The sequence below is a fragment of the Pseudopipra pipra genome, chromosome 12 (genome assembly GCF_036250125.1).
Source record: "Pseudopipra pipra isolate bDixPip1 chromosome 12, bDixPip1.hap1, whole genome shotgun sequence".
NCBI lineage: Eukaryota > Metazoa > Chordata > Aves > Passeriformes > Pipridae > Pseudopipra > Pseudopipra pipra.
The window spans coordinates 10,472,782-10,496,531 of record NC_087560.1 but is presented as its reverse complement, the minus strand read 5'-3'; the positions used below and the strand labels follow the sequence as shown (position 1 = coordinate 10,496,531).

Genomic DNA, 23,750 nt, shown 5'->3' with positions numbered 1-23,750 from the left:
AGCACTGATGCCTGCCAAAATCAGCATTTGCTGTAAAATTACTTTGCATGACTACTTTGGATGTTGAGATTTTATTTTTTTGCATGCACAAATATGTCTGTGCTGATACGCTTTTGCAAATGTATTCCTTACGTCTGATCTTGAAAAACAAAGTCTCCATAATGACCAGATGTTTATCTATTCCTTGCTCCAAGCTTCCAGGGCAGGTTTTTTTCTGCATGATGACTCTGATTAATGATTAAACATTGCAGTCTGTATCACAAGCTACTGACTCAACTGATACTAGGATCCCTTATAATTCTAGTAGGAGTTTGGCTGAATGAATATCCTTATTGGAGACATAGGTGGATAAAGTTGTCACATTGTGATTAGTAATCTAAACAAAAAAATGCTTCTCAGTTGCAGAAGAGGGGATATAAAATGGACCTCCAAAAAAGATCCATTAGCTATGAATGTGTGGGAGTCAAAGCTTTAATAGCTAATTGCTTACTGTAATCTGCTCAACATTTCTGAGAAGAGGAGCTCAGGTCTTACATGGAGATGACAGAAGTTATGGATATTTCAGTGAAAGAAGGGCTTTGATTTTTTGCAAATTTCTCTGAGGGAAAAAAAGATCATGATATTATTTCATATTTTGAAAATTAGAAATGTGTCAGACTAGTAGTGGGACTGATCAGCTTGTGTATATATAAAGAACAATGAGATTCAGTGTTAATTTTCTGCACCATAATTTAGATGGCATCAGATGAATGAAAATACAAAACCTAATCAACTCTAAAAATTAAAGGGCCAGAAAAATCTTGTGGCGTGTTAGCTGTCCTAAGGAAGAAAGCTGGTAGGGTAGCTGAAATCAGGCTCAGGTACAACCTGAGTGCCAGAAAAGTGGGGGGGAAAGGGGACTGAGCAGAGAGGAAGCTCACTTTTATGCATTGCTGGTTGATGACGCTTGTTTATCCAACGAGGGGATGTTTATCGGGTCTGTACACTTTTGCTAGAAGCTGCCAGTGCCCCGAGCTCTCATCAAGCAGCTCTTGCCCCTGCTGGCTTGGTTGCCTGCTTGCAAAACAGTTATTTTCAGGGGTTTCTTAGCAGCTTCCCAGAACTACCACCCTGCTAAGAAGGCAAATAGAAGTTCACAATTTCAAGGGGCATCAGTTCCCTCTCCGTAGGTGCCCAGAGAGCAGGGACATTGAGGAGGATGCCCTGTGCTCTGCTTCTTCCTGCAGCACAGCAGTTTCTGTGGAGAGGGTTTGGGGAGGGGCACTCCCAGGATGTTTGGGAAGAAGCGTGGTTGCATGATAGATTGATCTACTTGGGCTGGTTGTGATCTCTGTGAGCAGAGTCCCCTGTGTGCAGGAATCTCTGGGAGATGGTCCAGGCCTTGATGGAGAATACTGAGCAATCTGAAAAATGTCTAGACAGTCTGTCTCAGCATCTCCTCTCCCCTCCTTTAGAGGAGAGGGAGAGCTGCCAGCCTCGTGTGATATCACTATTCAGGTCCTCCAAAGCACTTGCCAAGCACCTCCTGCAGAGAGAGGGAAATGAGGATCTGATGTTTCAAATATAAAATAAGCAGGAGAAATATCTTCTGAGGTGGGAAAGTCTTGAACTTTCCTGTTATCTTACAAAGCAGCAGCAAAAGACAAGCTTTCCCTCATCTTTTCTTAAGTAGTTAGATACTGTTAAGTTAAAGTTCAGCAAAAATATTTTAATGATGAGCAAAAACAAAAAAACCCCAAACAATTGTGATTCTTGTTTGAGAAAGCTGCAGGGTACTGTTCACTGAAATTCTTTCACAGCAACTTGAAATTTCAAGCCGATGAACATTTTCCACCCCCATAACATTGAGTTATGGAAATCAAAATAAATCTTTATTCAGGTGAATATAGTTTCCATGTAGGTTTAAAAACCTAAGAGAAGGGGAAATAGGAAAAATTCCTCTTGAGTGTAAAAAAGAAACCCCCCCCAAATGTTATTTTTCTTTTCGGTTGGCTTTCAGACATTGATGAATGTTTACAGAATGGTCGGATCTGTAATAATGGACGATGCATAAATACAGATGGCAGTTTTCACTGTGTGTGCAATGCTGGCTTCCAAGTGGCAGTTGATGGGAAAAACTGTGAAGGTAAGACTTTTCTGAAGTTATTCCATATCAGTAATTACAGTTGCAAGAGGTTATTCATGTCAATGAAAAAGAAAAGGACCTCTGGTGGGGGGAAGGGAAGGAACAAGGAATCAGATTTCTAAATACCTTTTGCTGTATCTGGGAGGGCAAGTGAAATGTCTTTTGCAGCCAGTTCTGGAGCCTTGGCTTGGCAATCCTCAGCGGGTTGTCTGTCCAGCAGGAGAAATAGCACATACCACTATCACAAAATGCAGTTTCTTTGATGGGAGTGGTACATTTTAAAACACAGCACGAGTCACATGCGGCCTGATTTTACTGTGTGTTTTACAGCATGCTTTATGGGATCTTACTGGGTGACTAGCAATGTGTTTTATGTAGATGCAGTCTGGTCTGACCTATAAAAACTGTTTTAAGAAAAATTTGTAAACATAATTGATGTGTTCCTACCTCCCAGACCTTTAGTAAAGGGGGAAAAAAGAAGAATGTTCTTTATCATGCTTCCCAAGGTCCTTGGGAGGGTTCCCAATGATCTATTCATACGTTAAAAGAATTTCAAGCACTGTTCTTAGAAACATTTTTGGCAGAATATTATCTCAGTGATTCAGCTCAAAGACTTAATGCCAAAATTCTTGGTTGGGATAGATACACGATTTTTTTTTAAATCATAAATTATTTTTGTCTGACTTAGCCTGTAAGTAAAAAGAAAACACACCATGTCTAGAAGTGTAATTTCTGTCCAAGACAGCTGCAATATTAAGGAAAATAGCACGATTCTGAATATATTGTAATGTCATTATGATCCAGTGATTTTATGTGCTAGTAGTGATTCTGTTAATCCTTGGTAGAGACAGACATTTTAAGACTCTGTTTTTCCTGACTCTTTTTTAGATACAGTTTAGCACTATAAGCTGCTTTTTAAATATGTTATAATGGAAGTACATTGACTAAATGTATTTGGAAATGAGTCTATTTGGGAAAAAAAACCCCTTATGCTGATTTCTTCCTTTCCCACCAAATACCATGTGCTAATAGTAATAAGAACCAGGACATCGGCAGTCTGGTAAAACATTTTTAATTCCATTGCATGTGCTGCCAGAATGTCTGTTGCATCCACTTATGAAACAGTTTCATCTCTGGCATTGTAATGCATCGAGTTTTGTTCTTAGGAATACATGTACACACACACTAATCAGAAAAGACCATGGCATTGTGCCATACCTTAATGTAACTGCGTGTATCCCTTCAGATGAAACTGGTGAATAGTGCTGATTTTTTTGGGGATGTAGCATCCAAAACTGATTTCATTTGTGCCAGGACAAAGTAAAGACTAAGAGGATATAAAAGCTTACTCAAATCAAGCACAGAATTCTCTGTACTTGCCTATTTTTTTTCTTTCCCATTGTGTGAGTAACTGTGCAGGGTTCAGAATAGCAGTATGTGAGACCTCCACCTTTTCCTATTTGAATCCTTCATGCTACCTCATTAGGTCAGAGGGGTAATATAATGCTATTATGAAGCTATAATTAGTAAGTATCCTCCTGTGTGGCCTGTCATGCTAAATCTGGGGAAGGGGCAGGTTTTATTTGAAATGGAAGTTGAGGATGACAGTGCCCACAGAATGCATGCTCGAGTACAGTGCTGGGAATTCTCCCACATCGTAAATCTTAGACTCATCCGATGGAGGTTACAAAAGTTTTCACTCCAAACCCAAATGTTCACTCCTCCCCTTCCAGGTCTTCTCAGTAACATAAAATTGTGTTTACCATTTCAAACAGGAGGCTGCTTCTAACATAGCTTCTATTTAGGTTAACATTGCAAACCCTCTTCAATTACATCCTTTCTCACTTTTTGATGGCTTTTACCAACTGGCAGTTAAACTGTCCAGTTTCTCATCTGGTTTTCATTCTCTTTGCTCTTTTTGGATGTTAATGATTCATTATGAAAAATGGAGTCACTGCTTTGACACATCCTCTAGGACAGTGCAGTATGTCCCATCATATGTTTCTCATTATCATGTACCTCTGACAACTAAGAAAGAAGTTAAGGTTTATCTTTTGGATATAACTAATAAGAGTTCTTTTGGTTCAACACTGTGAGTGTTATGTCTATCATGTACATTTTCAGATATGGATGAATGCAGCATAAGGAACATTTGCCTCAATGGGATGTGCATCAATGAAGATGGCAGTTTTAAATGCATTTGTAAACCAGGGTTCCAGCTGGCATCTGATGGACGCTATTGCACAGGTGAGCACAATAAATTATGGGCTCCCAAAGCTTGTGAGTCATATCTCTCTGGATAGCTTCAAGAATCACGTTATTTCCTTACAGTGATCTTTGGGAACAAGAGGTACTGGGCAGAGTTCTCATCAGATGTGCTTTTTTAGTCAGCTAGAATGATTTGTCATTGTGCAGACAGTACTCAGTCTTCTCCACAGTGTTGAGCAACCACCCAAACCAGCCAGTGGGAAATATCCTTCAGTCAAGGACTGTGTGATCTGACCTAGTTAAACTCCATTTTTTTAGCCTATGAAGTCTCCTGCAGTTTGGTTCCGGTATATCTCATACTTTGTGTTTGGCCTTTTAAAGTTTTCTGCCTTGGGCCACCCAAGCATCCTGGCTCATTGCCTCCTAGTCAATGCTCCAAGGAGTGGCCAGCACTCTGTGTGACCAGGGTGCAGACATGAGCACCACAGCAAAATTGTCTTTGCCATTTGCTGCAGTAGCTCAGCAATCCCCCCTGTGGGAGACACTGCAGCGTCCTGGTTACTGGTTATGTCACTGGAGTTTCTGTTCAGTCCCATCAGAAACTGCACGTTTTGTGTGTGTAAGTCTTCATGTTTCAGTAAATTTACAGGCACAAAGCAGAAGTCAAAATAAGGAATAAACAAGTGGTGGGCCAAGTTATTTACAGTTTTTCTTTTGAAAAATTAAAAATCTTTTAACTCTTGGAATCAAGACAGAAAAAGTGCTTGATTACACTTCAGCAAATTTTTAAAAATGCCACATTGCAGCATCTTGTTGTGGACCAATAACAAAAGTAAATGTTTGAATAAGTAATTCAGTTTTGAGAGTTAGTGACATGAAAGGTGAATTAGTTTGATCCTTTTGCTTATTAAACACTGTACCAGACCTGGTACAGGCTGCTCTGTGTTGTTAGCAGGGATGTGACTCATGGATGCAAACTCAGCCTGGCCCAAATGCTTGTCTTGATTTTTGCCTTGAGTATCTTTTGGTATTTTTTGTATTATTTCTTTGTGGGTTTTGGTTGGTTGGTCTTGGTTTTTTGTTTTGTTTTTGTGTTTTTTTTTTTGGGGGGGGGTTGTTTGTTTGTTTGGTTTTTGTTGGCTTTTTTTTTTGTTTATTTGTTTGTTGTTGTTTTTTTTTTGTTACATCCGTCTGTGCACTGAAATACCACCCAAGAAGATGGTATCTCTACCAGACTGCTTAAAACATGATGATACTCAACTTTACAGCCTCTCTTATGTGCCTCCTGGCTAAACAGGAGTATGGATACAGTCAAAAAGGGGTTTCTGGCCCTAGAGAAATGTTACTTCTGTGCATCAAAGGAGGAATATTTGAAAAGTATCCAAAATTGCAGGGAACTCAACTGATTCCTACTGAAACTTGGAACAGACCTTATAGTAAAATGAAGGATTTCTCCTACTGCCTTTCAACACCTACTGTAAGCCTTGTTCTTTATGAATGAGCATGCAAACGTTCATTATGTGTTAAAATTGCTATTGGGTCAAAATCAAACCAGATTTTGAGACCTGGACACACAAATTACACTTTTTACCCACTTCGTATTTGTCTCCTTTCTTCTACTTTCCCAAAGTATCATGTAACAATTCCCAGATCTTCAGTGGCTAGAGGAGCACAACTCTCTCCAGTCATGTTACTAAAAGTTTAAAAGTTTGATCCTTAATAATGTCTTTTCCTGTATATTTGGATGTTTGTCCTTATTAAGTCTTTTCCGTACATGCCAAATGTACGGAGTAAATACCTTGTGTCCCACAGAACTGGTAATCTCTGAAACACTCATTATTCACAATGCCTTAGCCCAGTTTGTTTATGAAGTACATGCATTAAATTTTACACAAGTTTAAACTCTAAGCTCATGCTTGCACATGCAGTGAGTGCTTGTGCACGTTGGGAATGTGTGTATGCACAAACTGACAGTTCTGCAGCAAATTGGTTTCCTGCCTGAGCAATTCTGATAGGGAGTTGAACATGTGTTTTTGCCAAACTCTTTAGGGGATCAACAGAGGAATATGAGTGCAGCTCGTTGCTTCTGTAACCATCTCATTTGATGCACTGTAGGCTAAATGTTCAACTGTTAAGAAGGGCTTCTAACCCAAAGATGGGGGTAATGTAATTGGCAGTTCCACAGAATTGGAATTTAAGTATAAGTACAGGGCAAATGCTTGGCTGTCTGGTAAAAAAGTTCCACTTAGACTTTCTGAAATAACATGCCAAAAAAGAATGTTACACCATAGTCTTGTGCATTCTCTGAAATACAAAACATGCTAAACTTATTCACCATTAGCTTTTTTTGGTGGTGATTTGCTGGTGATTTTTCAGAATCACTTAAGTGGAGCAGGCAGAGGTTTGAAGCATTATTCCTCTTATTGTTTCATCTTGAGATTAAAAATTCCTCAAACTGAAAGCTTCTGCAAAGCAACTGAAAATGGTAGTTTAGTAGTCTGAGTAAATTTTTCCTGGTTAAAATTAGAGGACTTATTGTATCCCACTAGCACTACTAACCAAGCTAAGCAGAAAATGCAAAAACTCATTGAACATGGAGGATGAATCCATTAGTTGGTTTTCCAGAACCAAGTTGAGTATATTTTAAATTGTCAAAATAGTGACTTTTACCACAAAAGACAGCAGAGCCTTCTCCAAGTTAGAAATTTAGACTTTATGCCTATGTGTGAAGTTGATTTACTGTGTGGAATCTTAGCCCTGGTAAAAGCAGAGGCTTTTCACCCCATCTTCACTGAAACCAGGTTTTCAGCTGATCTGCACCATCCTAAGTGACCCACTTTATCTTTCTAAAAAGCATCTACAATAGTTTTTCCAACACATCTATAAATCAGTGCAAAAGACAAAGGATTGCACATCTCACCCTTCACTAGCTTACAAAGTCTTTTTTAAAAATGTACTACAGGAAACAGAAGAAAATCAGTTTTGCCTTTCTGTTTCTATAAATAACCATAAAAAAAGGAAAGTTAATTTTTTTCCCCACTTTTAGGGGAATCTCTATCTGTCTCAGGAGTTCTGTGTTGTCTAACAAAATAACTGTATACACTGTTAAATAGTATGGGCACATTTTGAATCTCAACTTCGTTTTTACCTAAACTGAGTAGGGACTAAATTTAAAGTGGGAAAAGCAATTAAGATTTGTCTGAAACAGAACAAAAGATTGCAAGATGAAGTAGAAATGCATTGAGCCCATGTACTTAAATATAGCTTTTATTTTAAAATGCAGTTCGAAAAAGGAATCTTGGATCATACAAGCCACGTTTTATGCCAAACAACACAAACTAAGTAAAACACAGAGGTGTTTCACTCTCAATTTGCCCTTTTAAGGTCAGAAAAAAGGAAATTGTCACACACACTGTCTCTTGTATATATTATGGGGAGTTGTTATGAAGTGATTATTTTATGAAGATTATACATACTTCCAAACAATATTTTAAACACTCCTTTTCTTAATCACTTCTAAAATAATGACTTGCTCTCTGCACCTAGAGAATGATCTTACTATTAACAGGATACACAACCTATATAATTTTTTTACTAATTTCACATCTCTTTGTAATGGTTTAATATTATAAGGCTTCATTCTTGTATTTCCTTGCTCTGGGCCTTATTGTTCAATGCACCATTGTTGGGCAAAGATGGCAGCTTGTGCTGGGCAATTGCTCAAGGCTCAAATCATTAACAAATTCCTTTCAAGGTTGGAGTGCAGTCTGTTCATTGAGAGTTTATAAAATGGGCTGTAATGAGCATCTGATAGGAAAACCCAATTGTCATGCAGATCATCAGAGGGACACTACTGAGGGCAGGGTCTGACTGTGGAGATTCAGATGTGCTTCCAAAAACTGAACTCGCAGCAGGAGGAAGGGAAATTCTTTGGTGGCCCTGTGAAGGGACCTTGTGGGGAGTGAAAGGTTCAATTTGCTATTTTGGCTGATTTCTTACAGCATGAACTGTTAATATGGAAAGGGAATGTCCTGTTATATACTACATAAGTCCTTTGTGTTAGCAGTCGGAGTTTCCTCCTTCCTCCAATTATGATTTTGCCTGAATGATCCTTGAATCGGAACATGTACCTCTTGGGAACAACTTCGGAAAATGTAACCCCTTTTCACTTTCCAAGGGAAGCAAAATTGTTTTGTTCTGTTTATTTCTCCTGAATTTTGCATTTTCTTATTCTCTTTCATGGAATGAAGTAATTATTATTCCTAACAAAACCTTTACTTGAACTAGTTTCCATTTACACTCGATATTTTTTTAGGATACATTGAAAATAAGCTGCACAAATGCAAGTTTCAGCCAGGCACTGACACTGGCACTGGTTAACTATGTAATTTAATTTCTAATAAAGCTCATTCTGTTCTCCAACAGACATCAATGAGTGTGAGACAGATGGAATATGCATGAACGGGCGCTGTGTGAACACTGATGGCTCTTTCAGATGTGAATGTTTCCCTGGCCTTGCAGTGGGACTGGACGGACGTGTCTGTGTTGGTAAGACAAGCTTAATGTGTGGGGAGTCACAGTTAACCAATGTTAAGACGTTAATGCCAGACTGATGGACACATCAAGTTTGAATGTAGAATGGACCATATTTTTATGGATTGGTGGGTAGTAGTTATAGTGGATACTAATAGCTCTGAAGTATTTACTGTAATAGCCTGTTTTGCTCTTGTTTTCATTTCCTTTGCATTTAAAGTGAAAAAAATGCGTGGTTCCAATCACAAGGTCAGGTAGACTGTACAGCATAGGGGTGACTAGTGCTGTAACAGTTTTGAATAGGTGAAAATTTACCCTGTTTCTGTCAATGTAAAATTTTTCATTTGTCACTAAGCTTAAAGATTTAGTTACTCTTTCACCTCTTTTTAACGTGGGAGGTACCTAATTTTCTGTCTGTTTCTGTACAAGCTCAGTGTTTGATTTTAAAATACTAATGTGCTTGAGAGCCATTTATGGGCCAGTTTTTAAAAAGTGAGAAAAGTCACCCCTGGACCTGAAGACATAAACATTTGAGATCATATGTACTGGGACAAAGCTACTTTTCCTTGTTTTTTTTTTTTTTTAAAGCAAAGAAAGAGCAGAGACTTGTCCATTTTCCCCATGGCCTCTCGCTAGTTCATGGTTAAGAAGTGATTATTCACTTAGTAATTCACTAGTGCACGTGTAGTCATTAAATGCAGTAACTAGTTTGTATATCTGAATTCCTGGGGGCATGAGGAAGAAGAATTTCCTGTGCTGAGTAGAGGAAGGGGATAGGTGGGTGAAAAGCATAGGGAAACACTGAAAGATATTTTGTTTTGACAGCTCTTTTACAGTGTTTATGACACCCGAGCTACAGTTAATACTTGTTATAATTTATGACTGCAGTTGGCTATGGCAGGATTAAGAGAGATTTCTTTCCTCAGACACACATATGCGAAGCACATGCTACGGTGGCTACAAGAGAGGACAATGTGTGAGACCATTAACGGGAGCAGTTACAAAGTCAGAGTGCTGCTGTGCCAGCACTGACTATGCCTTTGGAGAGCCTTGCCAGCCCTGCCCAGCACAAAATTCAGGTATGGCATATTTACTGGTAATTTTATAATTTAAGCTTTCAGTCAATAAACTGTTTTTAGAAAGGTAAAATGCAGTTTTATAGTAATAAATCAGGAGAGTTACATTGTTTTATAATGTTACGCATTTTGAGCCATCTTCTGTTTTGCGTGTTGTAAGAGTACAGGAGCTGATTTTTTAAAGCAATCGTAAAGTATGATATCTGGTTCCAGAGTTGTTACACACATTAAAACAAACTGTACATTTTCAAAAAGCGAACTCTGTTTTGGTAGGTGTAGATAACGAAAAATATAATTCTGAACTGGAGTTATTAATGGAAAAATCATGATTCAGATCTTCATGTACACCTGCCGGTGAGATGTTTGCTGCCTGAATTCTATATCCTTCAAGAGATCTGAAATCATTTATTCAGTAACCAGTCTGTGGACAGTTGACTCACAAACAAATGTCCAGTTAAGTTGGTTGTGAATACTTGAGTCTGTCACTGAAATCCTCACCAAGTGAAGTTGGCTGGAACATAACTTCCCTCTGGCAAGGAAGCAATCCTAATCATTCTGATGGGCGGGATCTGCTCTTAGGAAAGCACTTCTTCCAATAAGACTCTGCTGACACAGTCCTTGCCATGAAGCCAGTAAACAGTGACCTTGGTTTTGTGGAGGTGACTGACTGCAGGGAGCTGGTTTGAAAGCCCAAATTTGTTAAGTGTTTCTTTTCACTCAGCAAATTTGTTGTTGCGTATAAACAAAATAAGCCATTTGATATGTAGTTCAAAAGCGTGTCATACTAACAAGGTATCTGCTTTGTAGGCAAAAATAATTTTAGATTTATCTTTTAAATCTTTTTTTTTTAACTGATAGCTGTATGGAAAGCATTAGGGAGACAAAACCAGTTGGAACAAATTAGGCTGGTTGAGCTGATGTGAGCTCCTCAGCAGGAACTTGCTGATGACCATTTTATAACTTGATGTGTTGTTCAGAATAGCAAAACACCAAGGAAATGTTAGAAAAATAGGAAGGACCCTTTCCAACAGCCTCTGATGATGTCAGTGGGCCCTATTGTACAGTAGAGTTGAAATCTTTTACAAATGTTGGACTGTCTATCATTGACTTCTGTTTTGTATTTTATTTACGTTTGCAGAACATTTACATAAGTGGAAGCCATTTTTCCTGTGGTTTTTTCCTCACCTCTTCAATTATTAAAAAAATGCCATCTCATGTAGGGTGAAGTGTAGCATTTCTCTGGGCTTTAAGTGGGGGAGGGAAGGAGAACATTTCTTAGAGAGGACCATTTTATCAGAGAGACTGAAAAAAATTCCTGAAGGGAAGACATTTTGCCCTCAGAAGCTCTTTGCAAAAATTTCTGCCATTTTAGACTGAAAGTTTTGCTGATGCATGTTCAGAGCAGGTCTGCTTTCCCATACAGTGACAGTGATTATTGATTTAGGCAAGGGTACACATTAATCTGCTGGTTATGTTAATATTGGGAGATGTGTTGCATGTGATTTCCCTCAAAGAGAAGACAGCTAATTCCACAAATATTTCTAATATTTATTAATTTTAGCAATGTAGGTATTTGGGCTGTTATGAAAGTGAAAATATATTGGAAGATGTTGACCTATATGGCAACAATTAATGCTGAGCTGGCTGTCAGTTCAGTGTGCTAATTGTTCTGAACTCAAAAGAAGAACTTGAGCCCAGCAGTAGTCGAGACATTTGAGATGCTTTGATACATATTACTTTCTTTTAAGGATAACAGATAGGAGTTAGTTGATCTGTTATGAATTCCTGAAGAGACTCCTGCTAAATGGAGTTAAATATGGTCTAGATTTATAGGAAAAAAATTTGTTTCCTGGTCACTTTGAATATGCACCTTGAGTAAGGACTTGGACATATGAGTTCTGGAGAATCTTGCTGTGAATATGTTATGGTTCATTTGTGTGGGAGGGCCAGCATGAAGTTTATGTCTATTCCTAAATGCCACGGTTCGTCATGTGAAGTTTTTACTCATCCATCTTCGTAAGCAGATGCAGACCCTGAATCTGCTAAAATGTTTCACAGGTTCAGAACACTGTGAGGTTGTTCATGTTTTCCAAAGAGTTGAAAAGCATGTTATTTCATTCGAATAATTAATTGTCATATTGTAAATGGGGATGTTGAAAGCAATGAGCTAAGAAAGAATATTCCAGTAAGTATTTTAATATTTTTTCCAGCTGAATATCAGGCTCTGTGCAGCAGTGGAACTGGCATGACTGCAGGAGGAAATGGTAAGATCACCTAATGTAATTCAAACTATAGCAGTTCTATCTAAAAGAGTTACTTTGATATCCTTAATTTGTTAGCCCTGCTGGTGGGGGTGATGACAGGAGAGAATGGGAGAAAGGCTTAGTCAGATAGCTGTTTACAAGACATTAGAATGATTTAGGATGAAATGAATGGAGCATGCCATTTCACCAGTGTGTCTTCTCTAGTTTACATCAGGGAATGTATGTGAGTGCTCAAATGACAAATTTGTGAGAAATGTTATTACCTACATGACTTTGAAATCAAGTATGTAAATAATATTTGCATATTTCAAGTGAAATCATCCTGAAGAACAAAGCTATGTTGAACATTGAGCTTCCTTATTTTTTGTCTTTCAAAATAGGCCAGACTCATAGAATTTGGCTAAATACAGAGAAAGAGGAAGTGATTACAATAAAAGTTTTGTAGTCATAGAACTGTGAAACTGCAAAGTCTTAAGTCAGCCAATGTTGGTTGTAGATTTGCCGGCAGTAGACAGGGAAAAGCACTCAGAAAAGAGGGATATTAGTGCTTTGGGAAGTGATGCTATGAATCAAGAAATGGGGGGGTATTAGTACATGGGCCTCTCTAAATCTAATCTCTGATCCCCAGTTTAATATCCCAGTTCTTATCTACAGTTGGAAGTCTCTTAAATGACTGTGGGCTAGAAATGGTCTTAAATCAGAGTGAAAGAGATGCTTCTTTCTCTTGAGTGTGAACATTTAAGTGGAATTTCCTATTCAGAACTACACGATCATAAAATATGGAGCAGCCAATGTTAGTGATATTGAAAATGTCTTTTTCTAGTTTGGAGAATTAACCCCCACAACCCCTCAACAACTGGCTCAGATGTTCATTATTTTTTCCCTTTATTTAGATATTAATGAGTGCTTATTGGATCCTGATCTCTGTCCAAATGGAAGGTGTGAGAATCTGCATGGAACGTACAAATGTTTTTGTGACCCTGGATATGAAGTAGATTCAACTGGGAAAAACTGCATCGGTATGAAATATCCCATTTTTCACTTTGAAGTTTGATGCTTGTTTTTATCCTCTTTCCCTTTTTTTCCCCCAATGTTTCAGCAGATCCACTTACTGCTCTTCTGATATTTCTGGATATTTCTGCTGAATCCTGTTCTAATTTCAGTGCTTTGCAATGCTCATAAAAGTCCTCCACTGTAGGGCTGTAAGGGACTGTTTCTGTCATTGACTCAAATCACTGGCAACCAGGCAATATATACCCTGTTCAGTTAAGTCCACTGGACATGCACTCATGTTGTGCCAATGTTTCTCAAAATCAAAAGAAGCCAGAACCTGCAATTGTAGTGCACCATAGGGAAGATCTAGGATCCCCAGTGTGTTAGGTTGCCTCCAAGAGAAGGAGATTTAAGTAAAACTCCTACTGATCATAGGAAGATAAGCATCCAATATGCCACAGGAGACTTACATGGCTTATCCTAACTCTGACTTTGAGGAAAATTCCTTTCAACTTTCAGACAGGGCTATTGGTTTAACTGTGTTAAGTGTACTGGCCAGACACAGGAAAGCTTATTGTCATTGGAAGCACCAGCAGAATCTGATGGCGTGGTGTCTCTGGCTAGGGCTGGTTTCCTATGTTGTACAAGTGAAAAATATCTAAAGCCAAATTTTTTTATCAGAAAAGTTGAAATAAGTTTTTTGCACTCCTTAGAAGTGACCAGTGGAAGCACTGTGGCATGGGATAAAAAGAATTCAAATATGCAACACTCCAGTTTCTTCTCACACTATTTGGGATGTAAAAAACCAGCATCAGATGCCTGCAGACTCCAATTAGAAATTTAAATTCTGGCAATTCTCTTGTTCCATTACATGATCCCATCAAAAGCCCATAACTTACAATCCTTTAGATTCCTTTCTCCCAGTCCTGCATTGTTCCAGACCTCCTTTGCATGACTGATTAGAAATTTTTTATGATTTCCTGTTAGAATTTATTTGTGACCATTTTATTACCAGCTGATGTTGTACTAATATTATTCTTTGACTTAGCACCATGTCAGCACTTCTCCCTAAAGTATTTATAAGAAATCATTGTATCCTTTTCTCAAACTCTGTTGGCTAAGCTATCCAAATCCACACTTCCAGTCTTTTCATAAAAGCGAAGGCTGCAGTCTTCTCTTGAACACAACTGATCTGACCAGTGTACAGTGTTCTGATGAAGTCTGACCAGTCGCTTGTATAGTTGTGCCAGAAATTCTCCATTTCCCCTAGGAATATCCTGCCTAAACTGATGCTAGAGTGCATTAGTCTTCTCTCAAATACATGTTATACTCTGGGATCAAAGTCAACCTCTAATTGGGAGTTACATCCAGAGTTTTCTCAGTAGCCTTCAACTGATGAGTTCTGGTTTCTAGCATGTTATTGTTACTGGTCCCTAATTGCAAAGTTTTGAACGTTGGTGATTATATTTTATCTTATTTTTCTCATTCATGTTGTCAGGATTAATTTAGCATCGCCTGATTCTCTGTATTGGTAATAACTTCCAGCTTAGTGTTGTCCACAGTTTCTGATTCCATTCATTTTTTATTTCTGCATTACAATGAGTATTTTATAGGACCAGTCCCGAGACTGATCTCTGAAAGGCATTTCTAACATCCTCTCTTCATCGTGATTACTCTCTTTTTTTAATATATCCTACTGTAATCTCTCCTTTCCAGCTCTGGAACCACCTTAAAATTCTTAAATTCCTTCCTGTTATCTCCAGCTGACATAATAATTTTATTTGGGTTCTGTATTCTCTACTTGAACCTAAATAGCTTAAGTCATCTGTGTTATCCAGTCTAAACTATCCACTATCTTTGCAAAAAAAAAAAAAAAAGGATTGATCTATCTTAGATAAAAATCACACCGTAATTCGTCCCATTTTCCCATTTGCTTCTTTGGCTTTAATTATCCATGTCCCATTTCAGTGTCTGCCTGTAGCTGATGGCATCCCTTCTCTTTTCCCCATCCATCTGTGAGTTTTCCAGATGCTCCCCAGCCCACCCTGTTGTAGCCTACATCCATGCTCTATCACAGCTGTTTCCCATTCTTCCATAATGTTCCACCTGGCCCTCTCTCAATTTTTCTGAACTCCTGTGAAGCTTCCCACATGGTCTGTTTTACTCTGCAAGTCTCCCTTCTTTTCCTAGCACTTTTGCTGTTCCCAGCTGCTGCGCTGACCCTCTGAGGCTTCCCAACTTCTCTCAACACTTTCTGAGGCCTCTCTGACTTAGCCAATTGTTCCTGTCTGCTCTTGGGGTCTCTCTTGGTTTTCACCTGCCATTCATGGCTCATTGCCACCTTCTTGCAACTTCTCTCTGATGACTACAGTTCTTCCAAAGATTTCCTAAGGGTACTTGAAATGTAGCACTAGCATTTCTATTTAAATTTTTCACCTCTGAAGCAAGTGTATACTTACATTAGCCTTTTTAACCATAACATCTAAGACAGTTCAAAGCCAGTTTGGAACAAATGGTGTTTTAAAGACCAGTATGATCAGCAAACTTTTCCAAACCAGTCCTCTCCTTATTTCTTTCATGACTGCGGGGGCTGCTGTGCAGGGACTCAGAGACTCCCAATGTTAGTCCACAATATAGGAAGAAAGTGTGATTCCCAGCTCTATTTTGAACTGTGGTGTGACTGTCACATATTATGAATATGTGAGGAAAGAAAGTACAGGCTCTTGTCCAAACCTGTTGTCTACTAAAAGAATCATTTAGTATTCATATTCCACACACACCACAGCCCCCTACCCTGTTTGTCTCCTCTGAAATGTGGCTGTTGGGAGGGAAATTCTGTCCTGACTTCTGTTTTAGGAATTTCTTAAAAAGTTCTTTGTTTTTATTGTAGACATTGATGAATGTGCACTGAACATGCTGCTTTGTGACAATGGGCAATGCAGAAACACCCCAGGAAGTTTCACCTGCACCTGTCCAAAAGGATTTGTGTACACTCCTGATCTAAAGACATGTGAAGGTAATTGGTAACACTCCATTTCATCCTGGTTTTATTCATTTGGATTGTTCTCAGCTTGTGCCAGAAACACTTAGAACCTTGATGAGGATATAATGTGTAAAACTGAAAAACCCCACTATAAATAAATTCTGTGGGGAAGTAGGAGAATGAGGAGCGACAATGCCAAAATGAAACCATTAGATAACTTCATGGAATTGCCTGTACTATGTCTGTGCTAATTTACTCCTTATTTGCTACTACCCATGAGCCCACGCTGTGCCAAGGGTGAGAAAAATTTGAGAAGAATCAAGCTTTACAAATCTGTTGTGTGAAGAAGAAAGCCAAACAGCTCCTCATTTGAACTCACAGACGGGATATGTGTCAGATCATTGTAACAGCACAGTCCATCACCACAAAGCTGGATACCACTAAAAATTTAGATGCTTCTTCCAAGTTCAATGTTTTAATGTTCTAACGTGTTAGTGTGTCTTTAGGACACATGCATTGTTAGTCTATTGTGAAGAGTTCCATAATAGAAAAGTGGAGTATCAGGAAGACTGGTTATGAGGAAAGCTTCTTCCCTTTTTCCCTAAACTGCAAAGAGCCTTATGTATTTTTTGTTAATTATTTCTGGCACTAATGGCAGTTTATTTCTCTTTTAGATATTGATGAGTGTGAATCCAACCCCTGTGTTAATGGAGTGTGCAAAAACACACCAGGCTCTTTTGCTTGTGAATGTTCTCCTGAAAGTACTTTGGATCCAACCAGAACCATCTGCATAGGTATTTATTCTTCTGAAAATTTTATGTTTGCTGGTTAAAAATGTCCAGTGACATGTGACCATGGTACACCAAGTTAGAATATACTTTAAAATAAAATTCAGATAAATTTAGTGGAAAACACAACAGAGACAATGTTAAGAAAGGGTTTGTTTTCACCATTACTATGGGTACATAGAGTGCACTTGGGAGTGTGGTGTGCTTCCTTGTCAAATTTGAAAGAGGTGAACATTTTTTGTAACTAACACAGAAATGCTAAGACTGCTTCTTCAGGTCTATACTCACCTACTTGGTTTCTCCTGTAAGAGGTGTGAACATGTTCTCATTAGGGTCTGCTCTCTGGAAAGACCAATTTTCTATTTGAGATGGAGCATAGCAAGTTATCCGCAGTCCAGACCAATTCAGGAGCATCCACAGACAATGCTGTGACTCAGATACTTGATGGACTCGTAATTTCTTCTCTTGCCTGTTCTGGAGGGGACAGTAATTTATAGCTCTTGTCTAGTCCGTGAGGAAAACTGTGGAACTACAGCTGTCTGATCCTTAGCTATCTCCTGGCACTCCCTATATGGGAAGATCAGATATCCAGAGTGGGGGATCTAATAGATTAATGGAAGATCTACCAAGGTTTCATATCTATCCTGTTCTTCTGCATGTGCCTCTAATCTGAGTCATAATAAATACAATGACTCAAATCTTGAATGGTATTGACATATTCCCTGTTAAGGACAAAAAGCATAAACTAGGATTTGCAAGAGCTCTATGCTGGGATGATTTCAGGCTATAGTCCAGCACAGAGAAGGATAAATTAAGTGATTTTAAAATATATTTAGACCTGATGTGGTAAATTATAATGAAAGGATGATTCTTTTTCATGGTTAAATTCACATGTGTTTGTAAATATAGTAATGGATAATGCTAAAGAGTCTGCGTGACAATACATTGTTTTTTTCCAAACAGAAACTGTTAAGGGTACCTGTTGGCAGAACATAGTGAATGGAAGGTGTGAAATAAATATCAATGGAGCAACTCTGAAGTCCCAGTGCTGTTCCTCACTGGGTGCTGCCTGGGGAAGCCCATGTACACCATGTGAACGAGGTAAAGCTCTTCATTTTCCTCAGGAACGTAGGACTTTTATTCTTCTGAGGCTGGTCCAGGTTATTATCATAGAAGTTGGGCACAGCCTAGACAAATAACTTTGCTTGTTCTGTTATCAAGCACCTTATTCAGTCTGAAAAAGACAAGTTTTAATATTTGAGAGGTAGTGTGTAGCTACAGGAGGTTCTAACTCTGCGTTTTACAGTAAATATTTTACAAGTTTAAACACTGAAGGGAAGGGACCACACCTACAGTCTGTAACTTGCAGCATTACTTTAGCATGGTTTGTCATAATTAGTGATCTAGAATTCCTAATGATGTAGCAATAGATGCATTTTCCCCAGAGTTCCCAAGAAAATGTTCAGAACAAATGGATCTTTGGTGTGGTAAGGGAGGGAGGAGAGGGAGTAGCCCTTGTTATACTCTGTAGATTAACTGATGACCTACAGAATCATACAGTTGATCAAGAAATGGGTTGAGGTAGCTTCATATTCATTTGATAATTTGACTGAACAGTGGGATGGGCTGGGAACCCAGGGATGAGCTGATGAATGCAGAAATGTGTGTGGGTTGTTATTTCTGTATCCTGAAAGCTGCTAGTTTGCTCAAAACTTTGGTTAAATTCATTCTGTGTATCTTAACAGAATTCATCCTCATTCATCCATGGTAAATAAGGCTGTAATGTGCTGTGATCAAGTGAAATGAATTAATTGGTTTGAATGAAGCAGGAATCATAACCACTTTTGGGTTAGTCAGCTGAGACACATGGGAAGCAAAAGATGATAATGGCTGACACTCTGTATAGTTTATGTAGTTGGCCCATCTTATCTCTTTATTATTTCAGAAAATACTGGGATACTGTCTAAGCACTCAGACTTCTCATAGCAATAAACTAGATAATGTTTCACATGGTCAGTTTTGCACAATAAGTTAATGGCCAGTTTTGGACTGTAATGTTCTGAAAGTTCTCTTTTGTTTGTTTTACAGACCCAATATGTCAAAAGGGATATTCGAGAATAAGAGGAACATTGTGTGAAGGTATTTATTGTTGCCCTAACATAAATCAGAGCTTGAATGAAAAAATGCCAGTGTTTTGATTTAAGTGGTTAATTTAGCATAGAGGAACACTATGCCAAATTCTTACCTCGTGTGGTTCAATTGACTTCATTAGAGTTATGTCAGGGATGAATTTGGTTTCAGTTTGTTTAACATTCCTACATACTCACAGTTTATCTCAAAGTACACACTTGCAAATATAGTGTCTACCAGTATAAGGAAATAGTTCTCTCTCTTCAAATCCTGCTAACTGAGTAACCTGTTTGGGCAAAGTATGCATCTTATATATACTATAAAACATGGCATTAATAATACGGTGACGTGAGAAGCCGTAACTATGCTTTAGAAAAAGAATGTTTAAAGGCTATATTTCACATTGAAGTTTTTTTGGTTAAAGAAAAAGTTAAAGATTTTTTATATGTGCAGCTCTTTGCTTGGTGTGAGATGACTCTATACTGTTCTGTGAGAATTGAAGGTCCCACCCTATTTCATTTTCTTTTGAATTGATTTGAACCCCTGGAAAAGTACTGCATATTTACATAATATGCAGAAGCACAGAGAGTCTCAAACTGCTGTGGGTCATCCTGACTGACAACATCTGACATGACACTGCAGTTAAAATATTTTTTAAAAATTACTCCCATATGTAGCTTCCATAAAGAAACATTGTTTTTTTCCTTAACAAAAAAATAAAAAAGCAGAGGAACACCCTCACACATACTCTTTGCTTTCCAAATGATGACTGAATATCTTGGCACGTCTGTGCTGCAGACCCACTGTACATAACTTATCTGACCTCAGCAACACTTTCTGGAGTGTGTAAGTGAAAGAAAAGAAAAAAAAAAGTGGCCCCACCTATCTCTCTTCACAAGGAAAGTCTTAGAACATTTTCAACACTGCTGGGATGGAAAGTTTTCAAGATGTAGACATAACTGTTTTCAGCATTTCCTTTACCAGCACTTTGGATTACATCTATTACATGCTTTAGTCTTTCTGATTTCAATGGGACCTGGATAGCCCCAGGTTTTTCAGAGTAGTTTCCCTTGCTTGTAACATTACTGAAGCCTTATTTGGTTTTCAACCAATGTAAGCGTTTTTCAAGACAGGGAAAGGTCTCTAGGAAATTTACTGGCAAGTGAGAGGCAGGACAAGGGAGTAAGTTTAGTTCCCAAAAGGTGATACTCAGTTCTCCCATATACAGCCTGTGTAAAATGAGTAATAGACCTTGTGCAAGGAAATAAGCAAACTAAATTGGCAGCGTTCCTCTCGTTTACGGGTGAGCCCTGGAGTTGTCAGCTGCAATATTGCTCACAGGCCCTGAACAGTGTTGCAGTGGTTTCTAGTAATCCACTGGATTTACTTTGTACCTTCCAGTCAATTTATAATATCTATCCAAGGGCAAAAGGCACTGATTTCCCCCGTCCATAGTTTTCCTCCGTCCTGCTCCATGTGATTTGAGAGCTGCAGAATCTGTTTGCACCAGGAGTTTTGTCTGGGTCCTGGCCAGCCCAACCTACCCACTTCTTGATTACTCTGTACATGAATGTTCATGTACAGATTGTCAGTCATTCTTTTCTCATTTCTTGGTCTTGTCCTCTTCTGTCTTAAAAATTGTCATGCTTCGTCTTGGACCATTTCTAATGTTGGAGGCTCTTTCCTAAAGGCAGTTGTGAAGTCTATGCTTTTCACAAAGGACATAGATGGGATGACCCCACACTTAGATTAGTAAACATTTATTTATGCTCAGGCCAAGCTAACACATTTAATCAAATTATCCTTACCCAAAAGTGCTAAATTTGCCTCTTAAATATAGAAATATAGTCTTAATGAAATTAAACTCTCTGTGCAGTCATAAGGAGGTTATTTTAATATATAAAGTTGCCAATTGCTGACAAGGTCATAGGGCCAGATTTCAAATGGTACTGTAGTTTCCAGACATGCAGAGGTACACCTGATAAGGCAGAAAAATGAAAAATAAATAAAAATACAGAAAACTTTTAAAAATCTTTAAAAATACAGCATAATTTAATTTAATTGAAATAATACATAATGTATTATGCACTTACCTTTGTCTTTCTTTGCCCATTTGCTTCAAAATTCTGGCCCACAGTGAGTATGAAAATGGATATAATTTTTAAACACCCCTCCCTTTTCTGTTACTTTTGAATTTGATTTCAGTATGTGTAGAAATGGCAACTAGCAACATGCACTATTTCTGATTGTCAGCAGTTTTCTGTAATTAATTGGTTCTGGCTGACTTGCGTAGGAAATCGTAAATTTTTAAATTTTGTCAGACCGTGTAAGCTGCTTTGGTTTTGTATTTTATCCTAAAAACCATTAGAATGTCAATATTTTTTTCTAATCTGTTCATGTTTAGCATGCTAGTGATTACACTTACTTTTTCTTTTTGGAAACAGATGTAAATGAATGCGAGGTGTTTCCTGGAGTTTGTACAAATGGGCAGTGTGTCAATACCTTGGGATCGTTTGTTTGCCAGTGCCCCAATGGAATGACTTTAGATGCTTCTGGGCGGACTTGTCTTGGTAGGTATTAATTCCATGTACAGGTCTGCTAGGGAAGAGCAAATCTGTGTGGTGAGTGATGATTGCACTGCGTGTTTTCTTACAAGTAAAGAAAATTATCTTTCCCCATTTTTCAAATGAAATTAGTCAGGGACATGAACTTAGTTTAACTGGGATAGGAACAGATACCGAGGGTAATAGCTAAAGCCCATCACCATCTGCTAGCTGGTGAACAGCATTGATTTAGTTCCAGATTGTTCATCTGACAAATCCCTACAGATTATCTGTGCTCTTAGCACTCTTCATCTGCAGCCCCACTGAAACCAAGGCTGGAAGAGTGAGGGACACACCACTGTGGGCTGGGACTTGGGTGTGTGAGGAGGAATGTGATGTTCCTCACCACACTGTACACCTTAATGGAGGATGCACCAGAATGTCCAAGTTTTGTGTGCTGTCCACCCAAAGCACACTTATCCATTTATGACAGTAAATGCCCAAGATTTCTCTCCAAACAAGGCATAGTGTGTAGTAATTAAAAGGCCTTATATAAGTACGGTAAACTGGAATGTTTAAAATCCTTTTCTAGTTTACTTCAGGTATTGAGCACCATCTTTCAGATTGGTGCTTTAAACATACTTCAACTCTTAATTTCTGAATTTAGCATTAATATTTTGCTGCCAGGAATTCTGCAGTGAGCTTGGTACACTCCTCTGCGTCCACAAAAACGTGGAGCAAACTGTCCTGTGAAGGGACTCTGGAAAAATATTCCTCTGCAGTGAACTAAATTTTCTCTTTCTTTCTCAACATGTTGTTCAATTGCCCAACAGACATTCGCTTGGAGAGCTGCTACCTGCAGCACGAGGACGAGCAGTGCAGTGCCCAGATCCCAGGCCGGCACCGGATGGATGCCTGCTGCTGCTCCGTGGGGGCAGCCTGGGGCTACGAGTGTGAGGAGTGTCCTCTGAAGGGATCTCCCGAGTTCGAAGCTCTTTGTCCAAGGGGCCCTGGGTTCTCCACGAAGATAGAGATAAGTGGGAAACCTTTCTCCAAAGGTACGTGTTCTGTTTGCGGTTAATTTCCAGCAAACCCTGCTGGCTTTCCCTTTTACTGTTCCCTCAGACAACTGCTCTGGGTTTGAAAATTTCAGTGATAGTCAGGTACTTCATTCACCTTAAGGCACATTTGAAAATCCAGTTTCCTGGATTTCATGGAAATTTTTAATTTCATGGAAATTAAGGCCAGAATAAGCCACAAGAGAATTTAATACTATTTAATACCAGTAATTTAATGCAGAATATAATACTGCAGCTTCAAAACACAGAATTTGTGTCTAGAGAGGTTAAATTGTACCTGATTTTGCCTCCTGGCACCTCATAGTACAAGAACTGGAACAAACTGGGCAGTCAGCTTTGGATGTATTGAAAGAGCAATCCTTACCTATGAAGGGTGCAATAACTTTCATTCTACTGTGAAGCAAGCAAGGAATGGTGAATAATTTGGGGAATTTCTTATGAAACTACTTGGAGAAGTGGAGGAAATAGTTACCAACTATTTGAGAATTCCAGCTCAAATCAGGAGAACTTGATTTACTGTAAACCAAGACATGACAACAAGTTATGACTCTTGTTGGTAAACTTCCAGCATTACATGGGAATCACATAGTGACACCCTTGTATCCTGTGCTGAAAGTGTCTTTCCAGGGTTACCACAGGGGTTAAGCTGGACAATGTCAGAATCACAAACGGATGTGAACATGTTTATAAAGAAAGCCAGCTACCCAAAAACTAAACATTATGAAGTCTGAAAAGAGGGAAAAATATATATGAATGACAATTGCTGTTGTTAGTTTCAGCCTTGGTTTTATAAACAGTTACTGAGGCATTAATTATCCATAAAGAAAAGTGACATGTGCTTTTATTTAGGCTCATTATGTTTTCCGTGACTCATGGAAGTCACATTTTTTTTCTCAGAAATCATAAGACAGAGTAGTTCTTTGGAAACTTCCTTTGCCTTAATCCTCTGTCCACTGAAATCTCACTTAGCTGCAGATCAGATCCTGCAGACAAAGAGGAGACTAATACCATTTTATGGCAGCAAGTGT

At 38.6% G+C, this 23,750-nt stretch overlaps 1 protein-coding gene across 6 annotated transcripts in view; it reads left to right on the top strand.

The window, feature by feature from the left end:
- FBN1 (fibrillin 1) overlaps window positions 1-23,750 on the top strand; it is a 144,259-nt gene that overhangs the window by 70,595 nt on the left and 49,914 nt on the right. For 5 of the 6 annotated variants that reach the window (XR_010433763.1, XR_010433762.1, XM_064668806.1 and 2 more), the window contains 12 exons: window positions 2,000-2,125; window positions 4,250-4,372; window positions 8,759-8,881; window positions 9,793-9,945; window positions 12,153-12,206; window positions 13,100-13,225; window positions 16,090-16,215; window positions 16,857-16,976; window positions 17,934-18,071; window positions 19,059-19,109; window positions 21,545-21,670; window positions 22,477-22,701. Coding sequence is in view for 4 of the 6 variants with exons in the window: in XM_064668806.1 (XP_064524876.1) it covers window positions 2,000-2,125; window positions 4,250-4,372; window positions 8,759-8,881; window positions 9,793-9,945; window positions 12,153-12,206; window positions 13,100-13,225; window positions 16,090-16,215; window positions 16,857-16,976; window positions 17,934-18,071; window positions 19,059-19,109; window positions 21,545-21,670; window positions 22,477-22,701 (1,491 nt within the window). In the remaining 2 variants the exon portion in view is untranslated. Of the gene's footprint in view, window positions 1-1,999; window positions 2,126-4,249; window positions 4,373-8,758; window positions 8,882-9,792; window positions 9,946-12,152; window positions 12,207-13,099; window positions 13,226-16,089; window positions 16,216-16,856; window positions 16,977-17,933; window positions 18,072-19,058; window positions 19,110-21,544; window positions 21,671-22,476; window positions 22,702-23,750 lie in introns of those variants that run through there. The other variant, XM_064668809.1, reaches the window with a different exon arrangement.